This window comes from Mycotypha africana (assembly GCF_025528875.1).
Source record: "Mycotypha africana strain NRRL 2978 chromosome Unknown BDF20scaffold_10, whole genome shotgun sequence".
In the NCBI taxonomy this organism is placed as follows: Eukaryota; Fungi; Mucoromycota; class Mucoromycetes; order Mucorales; family Mycotyphaceae; genus Mycotypha; species Mycotypha africana.
Genome location: NW_026515734.1, coordinates 245,577 through 266,568, shown reverse-complemented (window position 1 = coordinate 266,568; position 20,992 = coordinate 245,577). Strand labels below are relative to the sequence as shown.

Sequence of the window (20,992 nt, the reverse complement as noted above, 5' to 3'; positions counted from 1 at the left end):
TCAATAAACACAAAGTAATGATGGTTTAAGCCTACAATCCACATAAAGCTTTCTAGAATGCTGACATAATTTTCTTTGATGTGTGACAAAAAAAGCAGTATGCGACGTTTTGAGAATTTAAAAGTGCGACAACGCTTGAAAGAAAAGAGGTTTAGGACCAACTTTTACGCTTTCCTTTCTTTATCGTAAACACATTACAATGGCAGCCGAACGACAACGTCAAAAACAGGAACAACAGCAGCAACAGGCACAGACAGACTCTCAGCAACCACCACAAGACGACGCCTCTTTTGCCCATATGCAATCTTATCAACAGCAACAACAACAAGAGCCTCTACAAAACGATAGTCATTCCGTCATTTTAGTTACTGCTGGCTATGATAATACCATTCGTTTTTGGGAAGCTCTCAGTGGTATCTGTTCGAGGACTATAAAACATCCAGATTCAGTAAGTCCTTTTTATAAAGTTGAAAACAAACGGACAAGTAGGAGGGGAAAGAGTGGGGTTCTGAATTTAACTCAGTGGAATTTACCTTTGTGTGCTAGCAAGTAAATCGTCTTTGTATTTCACCTGACAAAACACTCCTTGCTGCTGCAGGTAAGAGTGAGGGGAAGGCGGTATAGGCTTTTGCTGTAACTCACTTTTTCAATTCTCGGATGGTTCGGCGTAGGCAATCATTCTGTACGATTATACGACATTGGAAGCAATAATGATAGTCCTGTAAATATCTCAAGAAACTTTTGTAGAAGAAAGAAAAGGCACTCATCATGACATTTTTTTAGTTTGTTGTTTTTGGTGAGCATACAGGCAATATTATTGCCCTTGGATTTCATGGAGAAGGACGTTGGATGTTTACAGCAAGTGATGACGGCCATTTAAAAATCTGGGACACACGCTCAGGTCGTAATCCAGTTTTAACCAGAAATTTTGATAATGGAGCACCGATTACTGATGCAGTGATGCATGCCAATCAGGGCGAGTTGATTACATGCGATCAAAATGGGGCAGTAAAAATTTGGGATTTGACAGCGCATGCTTGTACACACGAGTTGGTTCCTGAAGAAGATGTGCCTATGCGATCAGTAACCGTTGCTTCGGATGGTTCCATGTTGGTAGCTGTCAATAATAAGGTTTGTTCTTTGCTTTTTGTGTCTCGGCATCTGTTTTGGAATGGCGGCATTGACGGGTGTTTTGTTCTATCGTAGGGGAATTGTTATGTTTGGAAACTCTCTACAGACCCTGAATCAAATGAAGTGAAGCCTATTCATCAATTTCAGGCACACAACACGTATATACTCAAAGTCATGCTGAGCCCTGATACAAAGTAAGTTTTTTATTATTCAAAAAGGGGCTCTTTCTTTCTGTTCCAAGTGTTTAACATCCTATGTAGACTACTAGCAACGTGTTCGGCTGATACAACGGTCAAAATATGGAGCACGGAAAAGAAATTCGAGCTATTACTAACATTACAAGGACATCAACGATGGGTGTGGGATTGTGCCTTTTCGGCAGATTCGGCCTATTTAGTGACAGCCTCTTCAGACCACTTGGCCAAGCTCTGGGAGCTGCAGAACGGTGAGGCGATAAGACAGTATAGTGGTCATCATAAAGCTGCTGTTTGTGTTGCGTTGAATGACTTGTCTGTTGAATATTTCTAAAGTAAATGGAGTGACTTTCTCCATGTGCCATTATATACCAATACGCAACCTACTCCTGCTGCTATTGCTGCTGTTGCTGCTGCTGCTGCTGCTGCTGCTGCTGTTGCCTTTACTGTGAAAATATGATTTTACGTGTTCCTTTATATGCTTCCAATAAAATAGGTCGTAAACGAGGCAATAAATGCTATAGACGGCAAATCAAGGTGGCCATGATGAGCTCTTTTCTGGCCACAGTTTATAGTCTAGAAAGTCTATTGATCGTTTACCTCGAAAACAACAATCATTTTATCTTCATCGTTCACCAAGATGGCCATGTAAGATTTGATTTGCCAAAAACTGATTCCTTCATTGATAATGATATCCTCAATTCTATTCTTACTAATGAACCTTGAGACGCTTGATCCGCCCCAATAGATGGTACGCACTTGAATACCAACGTCTTTGATGGCTAAAATACTTTCTATCCAAAAATTGTGTTTCATTCACAGTTGCTAGCAATAAAAGGCATCTCGTGCTGCAGCAGTTACCTTGTCGTACCGATTTTTTCTTTATGAAAATCCAAGCTATCAAAAGCAAGCCAACGTATAGATACAAATGTTTCTGAAATAGAAAAATCAAGATACCCCAGATGCAGAGGTCGATGACACTGGAGGCACTCTGTGATGAGTGCACGATATATTCGCACACCTGGCCGCCTGCTAATAGGTGACAGGTCAACCCGTCGACCGTATAAGTAATGTCTTTGCCATCGTTCGACATGGTGTTGGCTTGTCAACAAAGAAAAAAAAGGGGGGGGAGCGAGTGAGGAGGAAAATGAGCTTTTTTGGTTTACCTTCTGTGACTCGTCTCTTAACGTGTGCTCGGTAAAATTGTTTTCCTTTTTCATTATGCCAACACACCCTTTTTCTTTTATTTTTTGATTGTTTCGAAAATTCAACCTCAAAACATGGCCTTTACAGATCTCGATAAACCACTGGAAGATATTATAAAGCAAAAAAAGTCCAAACTTCAAAAAGGACGTGCGGGGATGTCGAGTAGTTTGAGAAAAGAGGGCCAAGCGAGTGGAGGAAATCGACAGCGATCGGACAGAAATAAAACCAACCGTAACAGTAACAGTAACAACAACAGAGCCTCCGTACAAAAAAACAGACATCGAGAAAGCACGAGCGATCGTAGAGGGAATGCTATTCATGATCGACTTGGCAAAGTGAATAAAAACGCTCGTTCTTACCAAGGCGTTTCTAAACCTGAGCGTATTTCGTTAAAAACGCTTAGAGGAGCAAGGGCAGCAGGAAAGGTAATAGGGTTCAATAGGTTGAACAAAAGAAGTAGTGAGCAGAAAGTGCTAGAGCCATTGTTTCTTTTCTATGCTCGCTTTTTTTTTTAGAAAAGTGAAAGTGGATTGGTTATGAGTAACGATCGCCCTGTAGCCAATACGAGCGTGCTCAAAGCAGAAAAGATCAAGATAGACCCAACACAACTTGTGATTACAGCATCCATTCGGCCATCACGTTCAGCTACAGCGACAAGTGAGCCGTCCATGCATTCTCCTCGAGCGCAAGACATTATTATCAACTCCAAGTTGCCACGAAGCCATCATGTGCAGAAACGAAGGGGTCCCGTTGACGAAAAGCCCGTACGAGAGGATGATGTGAACGATACGGATCGAGGAGGGACTACTTCAAATGCTGCGTTTGCAACGCGAAATATAGTTTTAATATGTAATTTGGATCCAAGGGCAACAGCAGAGGATGTGGGGGTAAGATGGTTGGTTTTTTTCGTTGTGTAGCACGGCCTTTTTTTCTTAAAAAGAGCCATTCTTCTTTTTTATTTTATTATCAGGAGGCGTGCAGCCTATTTGGACCTATACTTAGTTGTGATATATTAGTGGATACGATGGGTAGACCTCTGAACGAGGCCGAAGTTGAATTTCTCTATGCAGAATCAGCGAGAGACTGTGTAGCCAAGTTGGATAAGAATATTGCTGATGGTAAAAAAAAAAAAAAACCAAACTAAAAAGAAACGCGTTTTCTATTCATCCATCTAACATGTTAAAACTAAATGATAGGACGCGTGCTTCATGTGAAGCTTCAAGATCAGGCTACTTTACCTGTCAAGCCAAGATATTCTTCTCGAACAGTGATTGCATCGGATAGAGCACCTTCGCATCAGGAGGGTTCGACACGCGAATCCATGTATGGATCACAAAGAGGATCAAGACAACGATCGCCCATCTATCATCCACAGTCATCTCACAGACGATACTGAAGCGAGAGTGTTGCATACCAACCTCTTTGAATTTACTTTTTTTTTTTCTTATGGAATGTCCGTGAATCTCCTCCCGCCTTTATCTTTATTGTATACATTTGAGAGCGACGGGACTTTCAAGTTGAGCGTAGAGTAGTGTGCAGTATCATCCCTCTTTATTTATTTTTTTTGTTCGCCATGTTGGAACGCTCTACGCTCAATGAAAAAGGTTTACAATTGCAACTCTGAATAAATGGTTGGTCTATCAACAGAAAGCTTTTCACTGTGATCGTAATGGCCTATAGGATGAGATGGAGCCTAGAACACACTCACTGTCACCAACAGAAAGTTTTGTGTGTTGATCACAAAGATGTCTCTACTTTCAAGGAAAAAATGGGGGGGGGGAGGGGGAGTGTCCAGACAAGCGTTAAGGTTAGGTTGATGATAACACCACTTTATGTAAGAAATGCTAAAATGACGTATTTTACAGAATTCTTTTTTGTACCAAAAAGGCAGAATACAATAAACTCTTATGAGAGGTCGCGACCTAGAAACAACATTTGTTTCTATTCAACAAGGTTTTTTTCTATTTTTCTTTTTTCTGTTTTTTTTTCTGTCATCTTGGATGAACCATCCACAATGCTCTGTTGAGTTTACTACCACTCCACCGGGTCCATGATCATTGGGAAAGGATAAAGCATAGACGTAATCTCTGTTAGAGGGCAATCTGAGGGCATAAAACCATTGTAGCACACAACAAAGCAGAACAATGATGCCTCGATGTTTTTTTAAAATTCAGTGGATAGATTATTTTTTTTTTTTTACCCAAAAATATGTACAGAAAAAGTTTATTGATGATAGAGACGATAAATTAAAAAAAAAAAAAAAAAGAAAATAATAAAAAAGAAAGCAAAATGACTATTGAACACAAACAAGAAAAATGGTATGGTTTTTTAATGGTTTATAAAGAATTTAAATATTTCCTGGAGAGGGGGTGGTGGTGGTGGTGGTAGTAGTAGTAGGAGCATAAGACGCCGATGGGGATAATGTGTATGGATCTTGTTGCTGTTGTTGTGGTTGCAATGATGGCAATGGTTGTAGCGAATAAGCATCCGTTGTTGTATTGTAAGCAGCAGAAGAAAATGCAGGAATAGATGTTGATTGATATAGAGAGGACATGGTAGTGGGAGCGCTCATGGTAGTAGTCGTGGTGGCGGCGGTGGTGGTGGTGGTGGTGGTGGTGGTTGGTTCATAACTGTTTTGCTGTGGTTGACCCGATGGCGTAGAATTTGCATAAGGGTTATAAGGAGGAGAAGAATGATAAGCTTCTGTGGTAGAGGGGTATGTCTGTTGCGGATAAAAATTGTAAGACGGAGTATTGTCTTGCGAAGGAGTAGGTTGGCCCAAACAAGAGGTAGCGGTAAAAGCAGGGTTCGTATGTGTGGTGGTGGTGGTGGTGGTAGTGACGGGAGGAGTAGGGGTAGGGGCAGGGGTAGGAGTGATCAGCGCGTTCTTGAGTTGGGTTCGACGTTGTTGTTGTTGTTGCTGTTGTTGTGTATGGCTACCGATGGCGTTGTAAGAAGAGGCGGTATATTTCGTGACAATCTTTTTCAAGGCATAAGGCAAGGTTTTCCAAGGGAAGACCTTGACATCCTTTTCAATATTCCTTGGCTTGGGGTTGGGGAAACTCATGATCAATTTGAAAAATTCAGCAGAATCAGGTTTGCATTTGCTCACGGTCAAGGGACGGAAGCCTTCGAGATTACGACGCACACGGTTCTTTTCTTCGACGCTGAAGCGAATGTCCATCAAACTTTCCAAGAGATGGATACAGTCGACCGAGGTGATGAAGCAATCGTTGCGCTCGGCCCAGTAGATGCATGACACAATAATATTACCGTTGCTTGTAGAGATTCGGTCGCCTTGAGCCACAGGTTCAAATGTGCAGCGGATTTCGTTGCCGTTTTGTTCGCGCCAAAACTGAACGAGGCGACGACGATGCTCCCACTCTTCGTTGGACCAGCTTTTCGCCATCGAATCGAGATCACCCATGATTTTCAGGTTGGCACGGCTGATCAGGCCAGGATAAGGCTGATAATTGGCGACAGAAGTAGAGGGAAGACTATAAGACTTGTTATAGCTATAGATGGACGGTGTGACAGGAGCAGATGATCGCTGCTGCTGCTGTGTGGACTCGTGCTGCACCATCGAAGAATAATGAGCAGTGGGAGCAGGTAAAATTTGAGTAGCATCAGGCTGATCATAGCCAGTTAAAACGTTGGTAAAGCCAGCATGACCCGACTGAAAGAGACTGAAGGGTGTAGTGCCGTTATCAAAATTCAAGGAGGATGGTGGTGGTTGTTGTTGTTGTTGTTGTTGTTGTTGGTTATTGGAGCGGCTCGTGTCATTGTTGGGGTTATATGAATTGAACTCTGAGTTTCAAAGAAAGAAAAAAGAAGGTTTTGAATGAGCGTCAGGGAAAAGAAGGAATAGAAAAAAGACAAAAAAGCTCAAAAAATACATACTGTTACTGTTGAAAATATCTCTGTTTTGATACGAATAGTTGTAAGACTGATTTTGAACAGTGTTAAAGTCATTCACAGGTTGCTCATAAAAGTTGTTGTAACAAGAAGTGGCTGTGGAAGTGGTGCCACCGAGAAAGTTTTCCTCCTTGGAGGGTGTAGGTTGATAAGGGGTGGGAGGATGCTCCAATTTAGTCAGTGGAAAAGCGCTTTGATCGGTGTTCGCTGTGAGGGTAGAGGCTGTGGTAGGCGCACTTGTAAGTAAAGGAGTGGTCGCAGTGGACACGGTTGATTCTTTGGGTTCGAATTCATAGATAAATTGAGCTACTGGCCATGTCTCGGTGACAGTATCTCCATCAAGCATACAGATAGAGATGGGAACATTCACTGAAGTAGAGTGTGTATGTTGAAAAGGAGGTACAGTAGCAGCAAGAGAGGTAATGCCTTGTGCTTGCATTTGCTTAGTATCGACCACTAAACTGTTGAATGCTAACTTCACAGGGACCATAGGATGCGGTAATGATTGTACCACAACAGTGACGACGATTCCCTGCGAACCCTTCGTGGGTGTCAATTCGATCAAACGCGGCGCTTGTCCTTCTTTTTGTGCTTGCTGCTGCTGTTGATTATTGGCTAATGTGGAGGGCCATCTTTGTTGCATCTCGATGCCAGAGGCAAGACGCACAGACGGAACTGGATAAAAATGGAAACAAAAAACTGTCAAAACTGGTGCAACTTGAACACAAAAAAATGAAATAAAAATAGTCATTTCTGTTAACTTACTGTCAGAAAGTTGAGTTGAGTCCATCTAATTGTAATATGCTTGATTGAAAGTTGAAAAAATAAATAAATAGAGAATAAAAAATAAAAAAAAGAAATAAAAAACCAAAATATAAGAAAAGGCAGGGAAAGGAAATAAATAAAAACGATATATTTGAAATTACTTTCTATTGAGAAAAATAAAAAATACGAAAAATAAAAGAAACCCAAATGTAAAGTATTTATAAGAATTTCCATAATAATAGCGGGAAATCCATTCTTTCCTGAGGAATCGTGCAAAAAAAAAAAAAAAAAAAAAAAAAAAAAAGAAAAGGCATTATGCCGCTTTTGTGTACAAAGTTTCAGGCTATTAGCCACATGTTTGTGGATGATTTGGCGGCAACTTAATCGTGAATTGAATGAACCTTTGCCAGACGAATCCAAATTTCTTTCTACTTGCTGAGACATCCGAAAGAGCCCTTCAAACTGCACAATCAACTTACCACTTTTCAATCCAACGAAAAAAACGGATAGCAGACGCACACCCATCATTTTAAAAAAAAAAAGAGAACCCTTGATACTGTCAACCACATAACGCGTTGATGATTATTTGTATCAGATCGAAGGATTTGCTTACAAAATCCAACGGAAATAATGAAAGAGTTGGGGCTTTTTCCAAAGATATCCCGATAATCTCCTCTGCCAGATTTTTTTTTTCTTTTTTTTTTTTTTTTTTGTTCTCAACGTTGCACTCTGTTCTATCTAGCTTTTCTTCAAGCGACTACCTTCTCTTCTCCACCTTCGTGGGTTGAAACATTGTGCCTTAAACAAAAGAATAAAAATGCATGCGAAAAGGGTTTCTCGTCCCTTTGTTCCACTTTCATCTGTCACTGGTTCAATCCTGTGGGTCTCCTTCCCCTTTCTCTATAAAATGGTGTAAACGTTTCAATTTTGATAAACAAGCATGTAACGAAAAAAAAAAAAAATTACAGTAGAGTTCGTACTCGGTTTCCCAATAGAAAAACAGCCAACAATCAAAGAGGAGGGGGAAAACCATTTAAACTACCGCGCCATTTTTAGTTAGTAATATAAAAGAAAAATGGTTATCTTTACATCATCAGCATAATGTTCGCCGGTTCTTTTTTATTTCCCTATTTGTACGTAACAAATTTTTTTTTAAAATGTGAATAGACATCTACTTGATAGATTGATTTTAATTTTTTTTAAAATAAAGATCAACAAAGGAAAGTTATGTGTATAGAAAGAATCTCTTTCTTTTCTTTTTCCAATTCTAAAAGGTCTCTATTTTTTCGTATTATTGATCAGAGACCAAAAAGAAAAAAAAAAAAAAAAGTTTCATAGCTATAAAAAGTAACTTCTTTCGCCCTTTTAAAATAATGGGGGCTATTCAACCTCCCCCCACTTCCAAGGCATTCCTTTTTTTGTTATCTTCCAAATAGGAAGTCTGGACAGTTCCTTACCAATAGATGAGCTGGATAAAGTTACAAAATCAGGCAGAAAAAAAAAAAAGTTGGGAAATGGGAACATGACATAGACGATTTGTTGGTATGATTTTCCATGTCATTGATTGCGTAGACATAAAAAAGAGAATGAGAGCAAGATCACAAAAGCAAAAAAGAACAAACAAATAAAGGGTCTCAAACAGATGATATTGAAACTGACATCTTTCGACGCTTCTTTTCCATGTTTAAGAAAAAATCATGTTTGAGATAAAAGTGGGGAAAAAAAAAAAAGTTTTATGTTTATTTGTTAACAGTCTAAAAATACGTCCGGCCATGATATGTAATCTCCCTGTCTATAAGAATTCTAAATAAGCCTGTGCGTAAATATAGACAAAGAGTAGATAAATGAATTGTATGTGTGTATTTAGCGCGATTCGTCTATCTACGTCGAATTTGCTACTTTTCTTCTCTTGAGCCTTTTTTTTTTTATTCTTTTATAAAAGCAGGATAAAGCAACTTTTCCAAGTCATTGCTTATCGCAAGAGTAGACGCGTTCGCGTTTCATGTGAGAAAGTTGATTTTGGAAAAAAGTAGGATATCTTTTCATTATGAATCACTTGCTTATCGAAGAGGCCTTGTAGCTTTTACAAATAAATTGGCAGTTGCTGGGTTTCAATCATACAGTGGCGTGCTGCTTGTCGATGCACGCACTCGATCATGAGGTCTAGTAATGCAAGTGGGAAAAAATGTCCACCTCCGAAAGAGGAAAATGAAAAAGCTTATTAACTGCATTTTCAATTTTCCTTCAAATCGATCGATCATCCGATTTGTATTTTATAATCCGTTGGTTGACCAGATCAAATTTAACCGTGTTAATGCAAGATGCGATCAGAATTGTTCATTATGATAACCTTTTTTTTTTTTCACAACTCCATAGCTACCTCATGCAAGGACTAAGAATTCAATATAAATCATTCATCATTGGGTCAAATTTAGTCTATTTTTTTTTTAATTTCAAAAGAAGACTGGATAAGCAGTCGCGCGCATCAGATCGCTTAAATTGCATTCAATTAAATGTCATTTTTGTTGCATCATTATATTTCATTTAGAGAAGGGAAAAAAAAAAAACATTTAGAGAAAGAAAAAAGAACCGTAAAGTTTATTTTGACAAAGCGCGTATCCACCCCTCCCCCCGATTATGCGGGCGACTTTTTTTTTTTTAGGCTTTATTCTGTATTTGGAACGTATAGACTTACAGTATTTTGACCAATATTTTAGATGAAGTTTTTTTATTTTGGACGATTCATATTTTCATTTTAGACAAGTTGATGTCTGAAATGTAAGCTAAAAGGGTAGGTGGGCTGCTTTAAAAGCATTTTCACCCCCGATAATGGTTTTGCATAGGAAAGGCCTTTCAAATAGAAGGATTCCGCTTTCATGCAGATCAGAACGCATGGAGCAAATCATTCAGCTTATAATGTTGTCAAGCAACAAAAAGTGAGTCTATTGTACAGGGTGGATCCTCACGCATGCTAAAGAAGCTTTGACCATTTCGCGTCCATTTCTGTGCAATCTTCCATTGTGTGCGCTACTTGGTTTAAAGTTTGATCTGTCTTCTTGCTATGCTGTTACACATAAATAAAAGCCCATCTTTCACTCTGCGTGCTTAACGAATAGACTAAAATCAAATAACGCACGCACCGCCAGTAATAATGGCTCAGTTTTTTTTTTTCACCAGTCTCGAATCATACTTTGGTCAAACTTTTTTCTGCTTTTGTTTTAATCCGCAACTTGTTAATAGTTACGTAAAAAATAAATAAAAAAAAAGAACGTGCTTTACTCTATATCATCTAGAGTATCCTGCGGGCAATGTCCCATGAATGAGCATTCTATTAGCACAGTTCCTCCGTGACATCGAACCCGAGAGAGCCTTTACGGGTTTGAGTGAAATGGGTCTAGTACGTTCGATTGACATTCCATGGAAAATGGCTGCATAAAACAGCCCAATGCGAATGGAACGATCACGATCGGGAGACGCACTCCCATCATCATGATCCCTATGTTAATCAAACCTGTAAAATCATAGGCGTCTGGTGCAAGAAAATTTGAGATCAATATTCTCTAACCATGACACCATCATTCTACTTTTTGTCTATAAATACTCTCATCAAACTATCATTCAAATCCCATTTTTAATAACAAATTTGCTGTGTAAATTCTACATACATTGTTAATTATTTGCCAACATGCCTAAGAACCCCAACTCCAACCCCAACACTGGTAACCAAGGCTTTGCTTCCATGGATCCCGATAAGCAACGTGAGATTGCTTCTATGGGTGGTAGAGCTAGCCACAGTGGTAGTGGTGGCTCAAACACGAACTCCAGCCAACAAGTAAGTTATTATTCTCAAAATTCCTCTTGTGTAGCTCTCGTATCAAACGATATTTTCTTTCGTCTCTCTTTTTTAGAGTGGTGGTAGAAGTACTACCCAGAGCGGACAAAACTCTGGACAATTCGAAAAGGGTAGCCAACGTGCTAAACAAGCAGGCCAAAAGGGTGGTAGACGCTCAGGTCGTACTCAATCTAACCAACAAGAACAAGAGGTTGATGAAGGCCTCGATGAAGACCTTGATGACGCTGATTACCAAGAATAATTGAATCAAATCAGTTTCTGTATATAATGAATAGCCTCTTCGTTTCTTTTCTTTTGGGCCTTATGTAAATAAGTTTTGTGTATTTTCTTTTTGTTTGCTTAACAAAGTTAAGCTTTTCTCTGTAAATAAAATTGTTTCTGTATAAAATTTTGTTTTGTCAGTTTGAATATATTGATTCGTTTTTGCATATGCAACATAGTCATAAATATTTTATGTTCATAAGACGACAAAATCATTTATGCCTTCAGACGAGACAGGTTGTGAACGTCATTATCACTTCCACTATCTATCGATGAGTGTGCAAAAGAAAACATCACGCCCTATATTCCTCATTCTGATAGAACAATATACCACATTTTTGAACTGAAATCATTCTGTGCTATGCAACCGTCGGGCCACCTTTAGACATATTTGTTTCCGCGCAGCAGAAAATTGGCCCGTATGAACCGTGTTGTCATCAGGCGTTTATACCCACCCAAAACCCAGCCATTTATTTGTTAAAGGGCTAATACCTTTCGGAAAACTTATCCAATAAGTCTATTTAAAATTAAAAAAAGTTTTATTATCAGATTCTAATATAGCCAAACGTCTCGCTTTTAGTCAATCAGATTTGTCTTCTTTTTTAATATTTATATCTTTTATTGTGTTTTTCGTATCCATCGTACTTTGTTTTTGGACCTTATGTCAGCTTCACAAACGCCTGGTCCTGTCGACGAATTGACACCACCCAGGGAATATGACGACGATGAGTTTAGTGAGGATCATGACCGGAAGATAGGTGAAGAACAGGAATCGTCATCGCTTTCGATAAATTACAATAATGCAGCAGATGTAACGTACAATCGACAAACCCCCCCCCATCAATAACCCTATTGTAATGGAGAGGCAGCTTATCATGTTCTTTTTTTTTATAGCTTTTTAGATTACTGCAAGCTAGATTACAATATGCACAGATCAAGTTAGAGACGGGATTATCAACGGAGAATTTACAACAGATCGAGCGTTCCTTTATCACATCACCCCGACAACCCCGCAGACCCCTTCCATCAGAATACCCTCCCACACCGCAGTCGTCGACCCCACAATCACGTAAAGTGAAGAGAATGTTACTCTCAGCAATGACACCCAGCCAGAATTCATGGAGACGAAAGAAAAGAGTGCGACATCAACAACAAATACAAGAAGAAAGCACCGACTTGTTGGAAGAAGAAGAGGATGCAGCGAGAACTATTTTGATGTTGGGCGCCTCTCGCTCGTACTCACCTTCCAATACCTCACCGGAAACGCCTAAAACAAACATATTGCAGCAACACAGCTCTACCTCTCCCGAGTTCCGTATTCGACGAAGGAAATTTGCATATGATACTGACCAGGAGGAAGAGGAAGAGGGAGAGGGAGAGGAAGAAGAAGAGAACCAGCATCAGCCACGTCCAGACTTATTTGCGGCTGTAGCCAAGATACCCAATTACGAAGAAAAGAGTCGCCAATTTGCTCAAAGCATCCTGCGAAGGCGAAGCCAACAACTCCAGGACAAACCACCAAAACTTGGCAAAGAATTACCACCGCTTTCACCAGCAGCACCACCACCGCCGCCAGCCATTGTCTCACGATATGATAATGCCAGTGGATCGACCTATCAGTATTATGAATACGATAGACCCTTGCCGCCACCTCCACCTTATTCTCATAAATATAGGCAATCGTCCTTTCACGACGAGGAGCAAACCCGTGGCACAACACAGGAATTGCATTCAAGCGTACATGAGCCGTCTTTGCCATCTCAGCATGCTGAAACAAAACATTAGATACCCTTTGTAGCATTTATTATTACTTTCTTCCACTCTTTTTATTCATTCGTTTCAAACTATCTTGTAATTAAAGTATTTTCTAATTCTGATAATCAAAATATTTTAGCCCAGAATTTGTGTCACTTAAATGGATCATGCCCTGCTGCTTTATTTTTAATACACCTTTCCTTTTTTTTTTTTCTGTGTACTCTGAATGCTTGTTAAATTTAGTGTGCTGATAGGATACCTCAGCTGTCTCCCATGGATAGCTTGGTCGACAGATGGCTCGCTCAATATGATGCTGACCTACCTTCATGCTGTCGGCGTCTGTATTTTACTGTACGTTCTGTTCTTCGCATCTGCTACCCTAGCTGAGCAAAAGACAAATGATCTCTACGGATTACGACATATCTTATTCAACGTGGAGCTTCCTCCAAAGACAATGTGGTTCAATATGGGTTTATGGGATAAAAAAGGCATCCGCTTTCCTACCGCCTGCGAAAATCTTGTTCACGCAGTCGTCAGTAAAATGGATATGAAGGCTGGTTCAAGTGTACTGGGTAAAGTGGGGGGGGCGGTTAGGAGAGATGAACCAAGTCAACACCCTGCATGGATAGATACCTTTTGCTGCTCTATACTAACGTTGATTTGATGTAGATGTTGGCTTTGGATGCGGGGATTCTTGTATACTTTTAGCAGGTATGTTGAGCCCCTTTCATGCAATGATTTTTTCTTTTTTTCAGTCCCCTCGCTGAAAAGTGAGATTATTTCTCCTTTGACATAGAGACCTATCATTGCCAGGTTACTGTAATTACGCAAATAGAGTGAACTATTTTTTCATACACAATAGATGCATTCCAACTCATGTTTCGCTTTTTTTCTGTGGATGATATTACGACTTAGGGTTTAACCAATGAATTATCTCAATGGAAGATAGCTGAAAAGCGAGTTTCCAGTCAAGAGCATTTGCGCAACAAAATCCAGCTCATACACGGCTCTGCTGATAATATTCATCAATGGTTGCCTCCCACCACAAGCTTTGATTATATCCTAAGCATCGATTCTGCGTATCATTACAATACACGCTGGAGCTTTTTAAAAGACGCTCGTGACAAACTCAACATAGGCGGAGTGGTCGGCCTTTACGATCTAGCCCTCGATGACAGCTTTGCTAATGGAACCAGAAGCCCATTTGCCACACTTTTCCTGAAATGCATCTGTAAGGCTATGCATGTGCCCATTCGAAATCTGGTCACAGTGACAGAGTATAAAAGGATCGTCAGTGATCTTGCTTATTTAAACGTGCAAGTTCAACCGTTGGACAGAAGAGTCGTTTTTGGAGGTCTAGCCAATACACTTGCTCAGTTAGATGTCACAACAAAACAGTATGGCATTGGTGTTAGTCTTTCAAACAAGCTATTTCTGAAAGCCTCACGTTTTATCTTTGATGTGCTGGCTAAGAGCTCCATCTTTATTCCCATCATTGTCATATGCCGTAAAGAAGGCACAGAAACGATGTGACTTTGAGCCGTTTTTTTTTTTGTTTTTTTTTTTACATAATACATCCAAACTTTCAAATTTTCTAGATTTCTCTTTGTGTTCTTTTTTTTTTTTTTTTTCTTCTTGACATGGCTACTTTCAGATACTGTTCAGAATGGTAACATGATGGCTTGTTGTTTTTTCTACTTATGACTTGATGTTTTAACTGTTCGTCTTAGCAACAATTTATTATACCCCAGAGAAGATAAAGAAAATCGAAAACTAATGTTTGCTTGTCGTAATTGTGAATATGAAGAAGCTGCAGAGAACCTTTGCGTTTATCGCCATGAGATTGTGCATGCACCATCGTATGTATATGTCAACATTACATTCTGGGTAGTTGCAGTATTTGGATGACCTGACTTTATTCTTTCTAAAGAGAACAAACCATGATGTTAGCTGATTTGAGCACAGATCCAACACTTGTAAGTTGACAGATCTCGCAGCATTTTTATTGCTGCCACTCATCCCCCTCTCCTTTCCACCTTTTCCTTTCTTATTCTAAACTATATAATTCTCATATAGCCTCGTGCAAACGTTACTTGTCCTAACTGTGGACATCCAGAAGCAGTCTTCTTTCAGTCCTCTTCAAGACGAGCTGATGCAAAGATGACTTTGTTTTATGTTTGTGGAGATAAAAGGTGTGGACATCGTTGGACTGATTAACGAAAGAAAAAAAAAAAAAACCATCACATATGAACTTTTTCCACAGATACCATGCACTATTATTCGTATCCAATTGAAAACGGATGGAGCCCTTTTTTTTACAGTGTTTCGAATATCTACATCTATCGATAAATTATTATTTTTCTTTGGGCAACATGACGTATCATTTGAGTGAGAAGGCCATTGGAAATTTTACATCATCCTACACAATGCGCTTCTCAAGAATGATAATGACCAAGCAATAAAAGATCTACTACGAGAGGACAACTGTGCAACACAAAGTTTATGTTCGTAGTTGTAGTATTTTCACATTTTCTATAGCTTAGCTCTTGGTTTTCTTTACGTCTCTCTCGAAACCATATTCATTTTGAAAGCAAGGGTCCTTTTTGTTTTTTTGTAATTGAAAAATAGAAAAGCAGATGCTATTTGATTATCTTATTATTATACAAATTTATCTAACGGTGATGATGATGATTACTTCTTTGTTTATGTTTCTGTGCTTCTGTCACTTGAAGTTGTTTGAAACCATTGATGAGTTGATCGACTTGAGTATAGAATACATCTCGTAGGCGATAGCCGTCGGGCAACACTTTGACAATCTATGATAGAAAAGAAGGGTGGGATGGAAACGCGTTAATATCTTTTTTTTTTTTTCACCTTAGCATCCAAAAGTAAGAAAGTTGTAACTGCTTTTACCCAACGCATCGGAGGACCTCGTGCATTCAATTTGAATCCCAAATCAAAATATCCAGGCTTTTCACTCAAACAAAAGCCATAGGCTGACATCTTTGGATTCGCCTGTGTGAGAGCCGTGAGATGATTGTTCAATGCACGCGAACCACCATCGACAAATTTTTTGTGTCCCATTAATTCTTCCACTTTCCGTGCGATCGCTTCGACGTAATTGACAATCAATTCATCTAAATCTTCAAACACATATTTTCCAATTCTGTATTGAGCAGGTGCATGGATGTCATTTTTATCTCGCACTTCCACCACATCAACGTGTTGAAACGCATCTTCTGCCACTTTCCAAGTAATAGCAATATGGTCGCGTCCGTGAGAGGAAGGTCGAATGACATATTCGCCACGCTGGCGGGAGGTAAGGTAGTCTTCGGCTTCGATGTGATTGAAGGGTCTGAAGAAAGGATGTTTGATGACACGCGTAGATCGTGCTTGTTTACGACGGCTCGTATGGAGTTGTTCGCGCACTTTGGTTTCCTCAAGGCGGTCAAAATAACTGTCTTGCGGCCATTGACGAAGGGGGATATCCGATCCTGGCTTGGTGTCCGATGGTTTGCAGGACAACTCCACCATGAATCGCTCTCTGTCGATGCGAAGCACCTTACAAGTAACGGTTTGGCCCACCTGAAGCACATCGCTGATGCTCATGACACGGTCGTCGGAAGCATTGTCAATGAAAATGGTGCCGTCCAGGCCCGAATCAAGGACACAGCTGGCGTATCGATTACGTATCGCCACAATCTTGGCGGGAATGATGAACCCTTCGCTGAGCGATTGTCGCGTTTCACCCGTCACCATGGTGAAGGCTTCTTCAGGCGTAGGACGGGAGTATCGGTTGCGGCGATCATGATAGGGGCCTTGTAGTTCTAGCTTGATATGCTCAAGGATTTGACGTTTGGGTGCATTGTATTGCTTTCGCAGAACAACGGCATAATCGTCCAAGATCAAATCGTTCAACTTATCTGGGTATTCTTTGATCACACGCGTGACGACAGCCACTTTGGAGTCATAGTCGTCCATTTCATCTTCATCAATCTCCAATGCATCCGCAGCCATTTTACGAGCCAAGTCGTAGTTCTCAGGATGAATACGGGTATCGTCCAAAATGTCAGCACCCTCCATATCACGGATACGAATATAGCTCGCACAATTCATAAAGGTATTGGCTGCCGTTAATTTACGCATCACCAGGGCAGTGCGACTTTCGAGACGACCGGTCGCTTCGACCTTCTTCATCATGGTTTGTGCTTTACGCGGGCCAAAACCACACACATATTGAAGTGCATTGGCAACGTAAGGATTTTGGATAGCTGCGTTGACATCAAAGCCAAGGTCATTCACAACGCTAATAAGAGCCCGCTCCAGATAGAAGAGCAGCGTCTCTTCGGGAACGAGATGTTGAAGGTCGTGATGGTGGATGGCTAATAAATCACGGCCCAAACCAGCGTATTCAAGCACGGGGTTCTGCAGACGACGGGCCAAGGCAATGCAGTAACGTGTTGCTTCAGAGTATTCGGGAAATTCCTCTTGAGCACGGCGCGAATTCTTATACAAACGAGCCGCTTCATCATTGACCACGACCATATCCAACTTGGGAATACTGTTTTGTTCATTGGACTGGTTGATTTCGCTCAACATGGTTTGCATATGCTTGATGACGCGGCGCGTCTCTGCGTTATAACCCGCTACGCCGACCACATGGGCCTTTTTCGCTTTGATAAACTCGCTTAATTCCGTCCAATAACGTTCTTCTTTGAGCGTGGGCACCTCTATTTGATCGACAACTCGACCGCGAGGGTTAAGACAGACAGCGACAATGGGGTCTTTCATGCCTCCGTTTCCAGAAGACAAGGTAATGACACGAGGTAAGGGGCTCTTGTAGTGTGCTTCGGGGTGTTTATACGGGCCAACATTGATTTTGTTGTAAAGACTATGGAAAGCAGCTTGGCAAATGGCTTCTTGTGCTTCCATACGCAACTTTTCACGAATATACTTGGTGATGAGGGGTATCAAATGCTCGTTGAGGGCCTGCTGAATCACTTCTCTTCTTTGGTCATTCCATTGGACGATGGTGTCACTGAAACCGTCTGATAGATAATAGTCGGCAATTTTGGAGGACCACACGTCGTAGTCTGTCATCCCCACATGGACTGTTAAAAGCTTATCGGCTTCACCTTTCAAAATATGCAAGAATTGACCGTCGGTGAAGGCGGTGATGGGTTTTTCTGTGATGAATTTGAATGGATACATAGGATGCAGCTCGTCTATCACTGTAAATCCCTGTTCCGTCGGCCTGACAGTAATGGTGGCGTATATTTCCCAATCTCTGCGCATTGCTTTTCTCACTTGAGGATCCAATGCCACTTCCTGAGCTAAAATAGATCGTACCGCTTTGAGTACTCTCGTGGTGTCAGGAAAGTGGGTGTCAGTGTAAAGATCGGCATGGACGAGTGGATCTACGGTGGGATCATCAGGCACATAGCGACGATTGCCTTCTAAATAGTTGGTGCCGAATTCTCGAGGGGATATACTGACGATGGGCAAAAGTTCTTGAAGTCTTGCACCTTGCGTGAGGTCTCTGAGTGATTTATTCGTGGGTCGTTTCGACCCACGCGTCTGCTGCTGTAGTCTGTTGATGTGCTCCGAGTACTTCATGTTGACATAATCTGTTATATCCGTTACTTCCTCTACCTTCTCTGCACGATCCAGCATATGATTGACATAGTCGTCCTCGATGTCACACTTGGTGATAAAGTCCCTCAAGGCCATGCGACGCTCGCCAAAACTGTGATATTTGTAGTCCAAATCATAAATCTCCCACAGATCTTTTTCGGTCAAGATCTCAGTTGTAAGACCCGTCTCCTTATTGACCTCCGTGAAGAAATCGCGGCGATGGTCTTTGATGTAAGGCACTTCGAGGAATTCTCTGCGCAAGAAATTCACAACATAGGCTACAGCCGATATATACTCCTCCGCTGGTTGTTCTTCTCCTCGCTGACGAGCCATCATACGAGCAATCCATACACCTTCCTCCTGAACTGCGTCATTGCTAGCTTTGGGGAAGACTTTGACACCTTCATAACGCACTTGTAAACGCTCAGGAACATCAAGTAGACGGATTGCTTCATCTCGTTCCGTCATCATACGTTCGGCTAATTCACTCGGTTCGAAAATGTCCTCCAATTGAGGTTCATGGTCCTTGGCTTCTTCATTTTCCTTTAAAAAAGAATATCGTATGAATAAGGTTCTTTCGATAGGTGGCATTTTGCTCCTCATTTTACCTCTTCATCATACAGAGCCCATTCATAGTCTCCACCATCACCAAAAATGTCAAACATATCGGCTAGTACACTGTTGTAAGGACAGTATAAGCAAACGAGCTGGTCTATCTGTAAATGTAGCAAAAAAAGAAAGAAAAGAAACAAGGGTAAACTTACTCTTCACTCATGCCTTCGGGTAGAATCTCCATCATCTCTTTATTAGGCTTTCCACGTCTACTTCGACCTTCATCACGAGCACGACCTCTGTCATGGATATTTTGACCAATGTCATCTTCGTCTTCATCCTCATCAGCAATAAAGTCACCCATGTCATCATAGGCATCACGACGTCTATATCTGGCTCTTTCATTGTAAGTATCAGCATAATTGTTTTGATGTCTGTCGCCGCGCATGTCTGCACCCTCTCCTCCTACAGCTTCCTCATCTTCTTCTTCATCTGAAAAGATACTTTGATGCTTTGCTTTTTCATAGGTTTGTTCCTCACGTCCACGTTTGAGACGCTTCAATTTGGGCTAATTTGATTTTTTTTGTCATCAATGTCACGTTATAACCGTTAATGACATTGTCCCAACAGAATAATAAAAGGAGAATACTTTATACATACACCAGAGGACCGGGCAATTTTGATACCGGTATTTTCTTCTAGTAATTCCAAATCTTCTTCATCCAAATCTTCGTCGACTGATGTAGGTATTATTTAGTATTTTACTTTGTCCAATGTGAAAGCAAAACAAAAAAAAAGAAAAAAGCGATGCATGGAGCCAAACACTTACAGTCTTCCACTTTCTTTCTCTTCTTTTTACGAACAGCAACTTCAGAAGCGTCCGATTCTTCATCGTCTTCTACGATGAATCCTTCAGCAATCTATGCAAAAAGTCCGTTTTCAATGGTTATTCCAAAACGGTAAGAGAATGATAACAAGGGGGTCATCGAAAGTCTTACTTTTCGTGCTTCCTCTTCGTCTTCCTCTTCTTCTTCCTCGTCTTCGCCATCATCATCGTCGTCGTCGTCGTCGTCGTCCTCGTCTATTTGATTCCCTCTACGATGATACGCAATGTCTTCTCCTTCCTCATCAGAGTGATTTATGCTGTTTTCTTCGTCGTTATACAAGTTGGAAAGCTCCTCATCGCTTTGTGACATTGTAAGTACTTGTAGTCAAAAATAGATTGTTCAACGAGGTGTTAGTTTGAAAATACAGCACACAAAAGTTGAAAAAGCTGTACGCTGTGCTGGTTTTTTTTTCTTTTTTGAAAAAGCAAAAATTAAACCGAAATAAAAAAAAAAAAATACGGGTCCAGTGACAAAGGTAAACAAAAAAAAAAAAAAGTGTCAATGTTTCCCTCATTCAAGAGATATCATTTGGGCTTTTTCCTTTAAAAATAACGGTCACTGACTCAAGATTGCTCCCTTCTTTCCCTGTAGCCCCACTTTTTCTTATGTCATTCCTGATATTCAAATGGATCTTTGTCGTCCACTCATTGGGCCCCTTACAAGCTAGTTTTTTTCTTTCGTGCATTGTTCTATAGTGCTTTCGGTCAATGAACGCGTCGATTTGAATGCTGGTCTTTTTTTTATTTTTTTCGACTCGTACAGGTTTTTTATTCATTATTCCACATAGGAGGATGTGTTGTTTGGTATTTACAATAAAAGATAAACAGGCATTTATTGAA

General features: G+C 40.5%; 9 protein-coding genes across 9 annotated transcripts; 6 read left to right on the top strand and 3 right to left on the bottom strand.

The window, feature by feature from the left end:
• Window positions 1-144: 144 nt before the first annotated feature.
• Window positions 145-1,792, top strand: BDF20DRAFT_888861 (WD40-repeat-containing domain protein). The gene is made up of 6 exons (XM_053082095.1): window positions 145-448; window positions 547-598; window positions 672-721; window positions 784-1,131; window positions 1,207-1,325; window positions 1,392-1,792. The coding sequence occupies exons 1-6, from the start codon at window positions 200-202 to the stop codon at window positions 1,657-1,659; spliced, it is 1,086 nt and encodes a 361-aa protein (XP_052932687.1). The 5' UTR covers window positions 145-199; the 3' UTR covers window positions 1,660-1,792.
• On the bottom strand, window positions 1,734-2,452 carry BDF20DRAFT_888858 (GPI-GlcNAc transferase complex, PIG-H component-domain-containing protein). Its single transcript, XM_053082094.1, has 3 exons — window positions 2,187-2,452; window positions 1,926-2,119; window positions 1,734-1,843 (listed from the first exon to the last, which is right to left on the bottom strand). Exons 1-3 carry the CDS (start codon window positions 2,416-2,418, stop codon window positions 1,769-1,771), a joined length of 501 nt encoding a protein of 166 aa, XP_052932686.1. The 5' UTR covers window positions 2,419-2,452; the 3' UTR covers window positions 1,734-1,768.
• Window positions 2,453-3,367: 915 nt separating this feature from the next.
• Window positions 3,368-3,816, top strand: BDF20DRAFT_787926 (uncharacterized protein; the record flags this gene model as incomplete). Its single annotated transcript, XM_053076140.1, has 3 exons — window positions 3,368-3,418; window positions 3,502-3,649; window positions 3,728-3,816. Coding segments are annotated over 3 exons (288 nt in total), but the record flags the coding sequence as incomplete, so codon positions are not given.
• Window positions 3,817-4,878: 1,062 nt separating this feature from the next.
• Window positions 4,879-7,739, bottom strand: BDF20DRAFT_838414 (uncharacterized protein; the record flags this gene model as incomplete). The annotated part of the gene is made up of 4 exons (XM_053079160.1): window positions 4,879-6,338; window positions 6,432-7,163; window positions 7,212-7,236; window positions 7,644-7,739. 4 exons carry the CDS (start codon window positions 7,737-7,739, stop codon window positions 4,879-4,881), a joined length of 2,313 nt encoding a protein of 770 aa, XP_052932684.1.
• Window positions 7,740-10,896: 3,157 nt separating this feature from the next.
• Window positions 10,897-11,305, top strand: BDF20DRAFT_915886 (uncharacterized protein; the record flags this gene model as incomplete). Its single annotated transcript, XM_053084378.1, has 2 exons — window positions 10,897-11,043; window positions 11,120-11,305. 2 exons carry the CDS (start codon window positions 10,897-10,899, stop codon window positions 11,303-11,305), a joined length of 333 nt encoding a protein of 110 aa, XP_052932683.1.
• A 589-nt stretch (window positions 11,306-11,894) lies between these two features.
• On the top strand, window positions 11,895-13,254 carry BDF20DRAFT_888838 (uncharacterized protein). Its single transcript, XM_053082093.1, has 2 exons — window positions 11,895-12,136; window positions 12,220-13,254. Exons 1-2 carry the CDS (start codon window positions 11,987-11,989, stop codon window positions 13,108-13,110), a joined length of 1,041 nt encoding a protein of 346 aa, XP_052932682.1. The 5' UTR covers window positions 11,895-11,986; the 3' UTR covers window positions 13,111-13,254.
• Window positions 13,255-14,646, top strand: BDF20DRAFT_888835 (S-adenosyl-L-methionine-dependent methyltransferase). Its single transcript, XM_053082092.1, has 4 exons — window positions 13,255-13,652; window positions 13,750-13,791; window positions 13,877-13,899; window positions 13,996-14,646. The coding sequence occupies exons 1-4, from the start codon at window positions 13,307-13,309 to the stop codon at window positions 14,611-14,613; spliced, it is 1,029 nt and encodes a 342-aa protein (XP_052932681.1). The 5' UTR covers window positions 13,255-13,306; the 3' UTR covers window positions 14,614-14,646.
• Window positions 14,647-14,714: 68 nt separating this feature from the next.
• On the top strand, window positions 14,715-15,297 carry BDF20DRAFT_979636 (DNA-directed RNA polymerase II subunit I; the record flags this gene model as incomplete). The annotated part of the gene is made up of 4 exons (XM_053085110.1): window positions 14,715-14,749; window positions 14,811-14,939; window positions 15,011-15,056; window positions 15,157-15,297. The coding sequence occupies exons 1-4, from the start codon at window positions 14,721-14,723 to the stop codon at window positions 15,295-15,297; spliced, it is 345 nt and encodes a 114-aa protein (XP_052932680.1). The 5' UTR covers window positions 14,715-14,720.
• Window positions 15,298-15,600: 303 nt separating this feature from the next.
• Window positions 15,601-19,778, bottom strand: BDF20DRAFT_98294 (SH2 domain-containing protein). Its single transcript, XM_053085147.1, has 4 exons — window positions 19,479-19,778; window positions 15,994-19,421; window positions 15,776-15,896; window positions 15,601-15,679 (listed from the first exon to the last, which is right to left on the bottom strand). Exons 2-4 carry the CDS (start codon window positions 19,315-19,317, stop codon window positions 15,660-15,662), a joined length of 3,465 nt encoding a protein of 1,154 aa, XP_052932679.1. The 5' UTR covers window positions 19,318-19,421; window positions 19,479-19,778; the 3' UTR covers window positions 15,601-15,659.
• Between the last annotated feature and the right edge of the window lie 1,214 nt (window positions 19,779-20,992).

Excerpts from the sequence above, each read along its gene's own strand:
- BDF20DRAFT_98294 (XM_053085147.1), bottom strand. The coding sequence starts at position 19,317 with ATGAGGAGCAAAATGCCACCTATCGAAAGAACCTTATTCATACGATAT. Across the intron at positions 15,897-15,993 it reads GAGGTCCTCCGATGCGTTGG|ATTGTCAAAGTGTTGCCCGA; the intron begins GTAAAAGCAGTT and ends TTTCTATCATAG. Across the intron at positions 15,680-15,775 it reads ACAGAAACATAAACAAAGAA|GACCCTTGCTTTCAAAATGA; the intron begins GTAATCATCATC and ends AAAAACAAAAAG.
- BDF20DRAFT_888835 (XM_053082092.1), top strand. The coding sequence starts at position 13,307 with ATGCTTGTTAAATTTAGTGTGCTGATAGGATACCTCAGCTGTCTCCCA. Across the intron at positions 13,792-13,876 it reads TTCTTGTATACTTTTAGCAG|AGACCTATCATTGCCAGGTT; the intron begins GTATGTTGAGCC and ends CCTTTGACATAG. Across the intron at positions 13,900-13,995 it reads CCTATCATTGCCAGGTTACT|GGTTTAACCAATGAATTATC; the intron begins GTAATTACGCAA and ends ATTACGACTTAG.
- BDF20DRAFT_888838 (XM_053082093.1), top strand. The coding sequence starts at position 11,987 with ATGTCAGCTTCACAAACGCCTGGTCCTGTCGACGAATTGACACCACCC. Across the intron at positions 12,137-12,219 it reads ATTACAATAATGCAGCAGAT|CTTTTTAGATTACTGCAAGC; the intron begins GTAACGTACAAT and ends TTTTTTTTATAG.
- BDF20DRAFT_888861 (XM_053082095.1), top strand. The coding sequence starts at position 200 with ATGGCAGCCGAACGACAACGTCAAAAACAGGAACAACAGCAGCAACAG. Across the intron at positions 449-546 it reads CTATAAAACATCCAGATTCA|CAAGTAAATCGTCTTTGTAT; the intron begins GTAAGTCCTTTT and ends TTTGTGTGCTAG. Across the intron at positions 1,132-1,206 it reads TGGTAGCTGTCAATAATAAG|GGGAATTGTTATGTTTGGAA; the intron begins GTTTGTTCTTTG and ends GTTCTATCGTAG.
- BDF20DRAFT_888858 (XM_053082094.1), bottom strand. The coding sequence starts at position 2,418 with ATGTCGAACGATGGCAAAGACATTACTTATACGGTCGACGGGTTGACC. Across the intron at positions 2,120-2,186 it reads GAAAAAATCGGTACGACAAG|AAAGTATTTTAGCCATCAAA; the intron begins GTAACTGCTGCA and ends ATTTTTGGATAG. Across the intron at positions 1,844-1,925 it reads AAATGATTGTTGTTTTCGAG|CATTTATTGCCTCGTTTACG; the intron begins GTAAACGATCAA and ends TGCCGTCTATAG.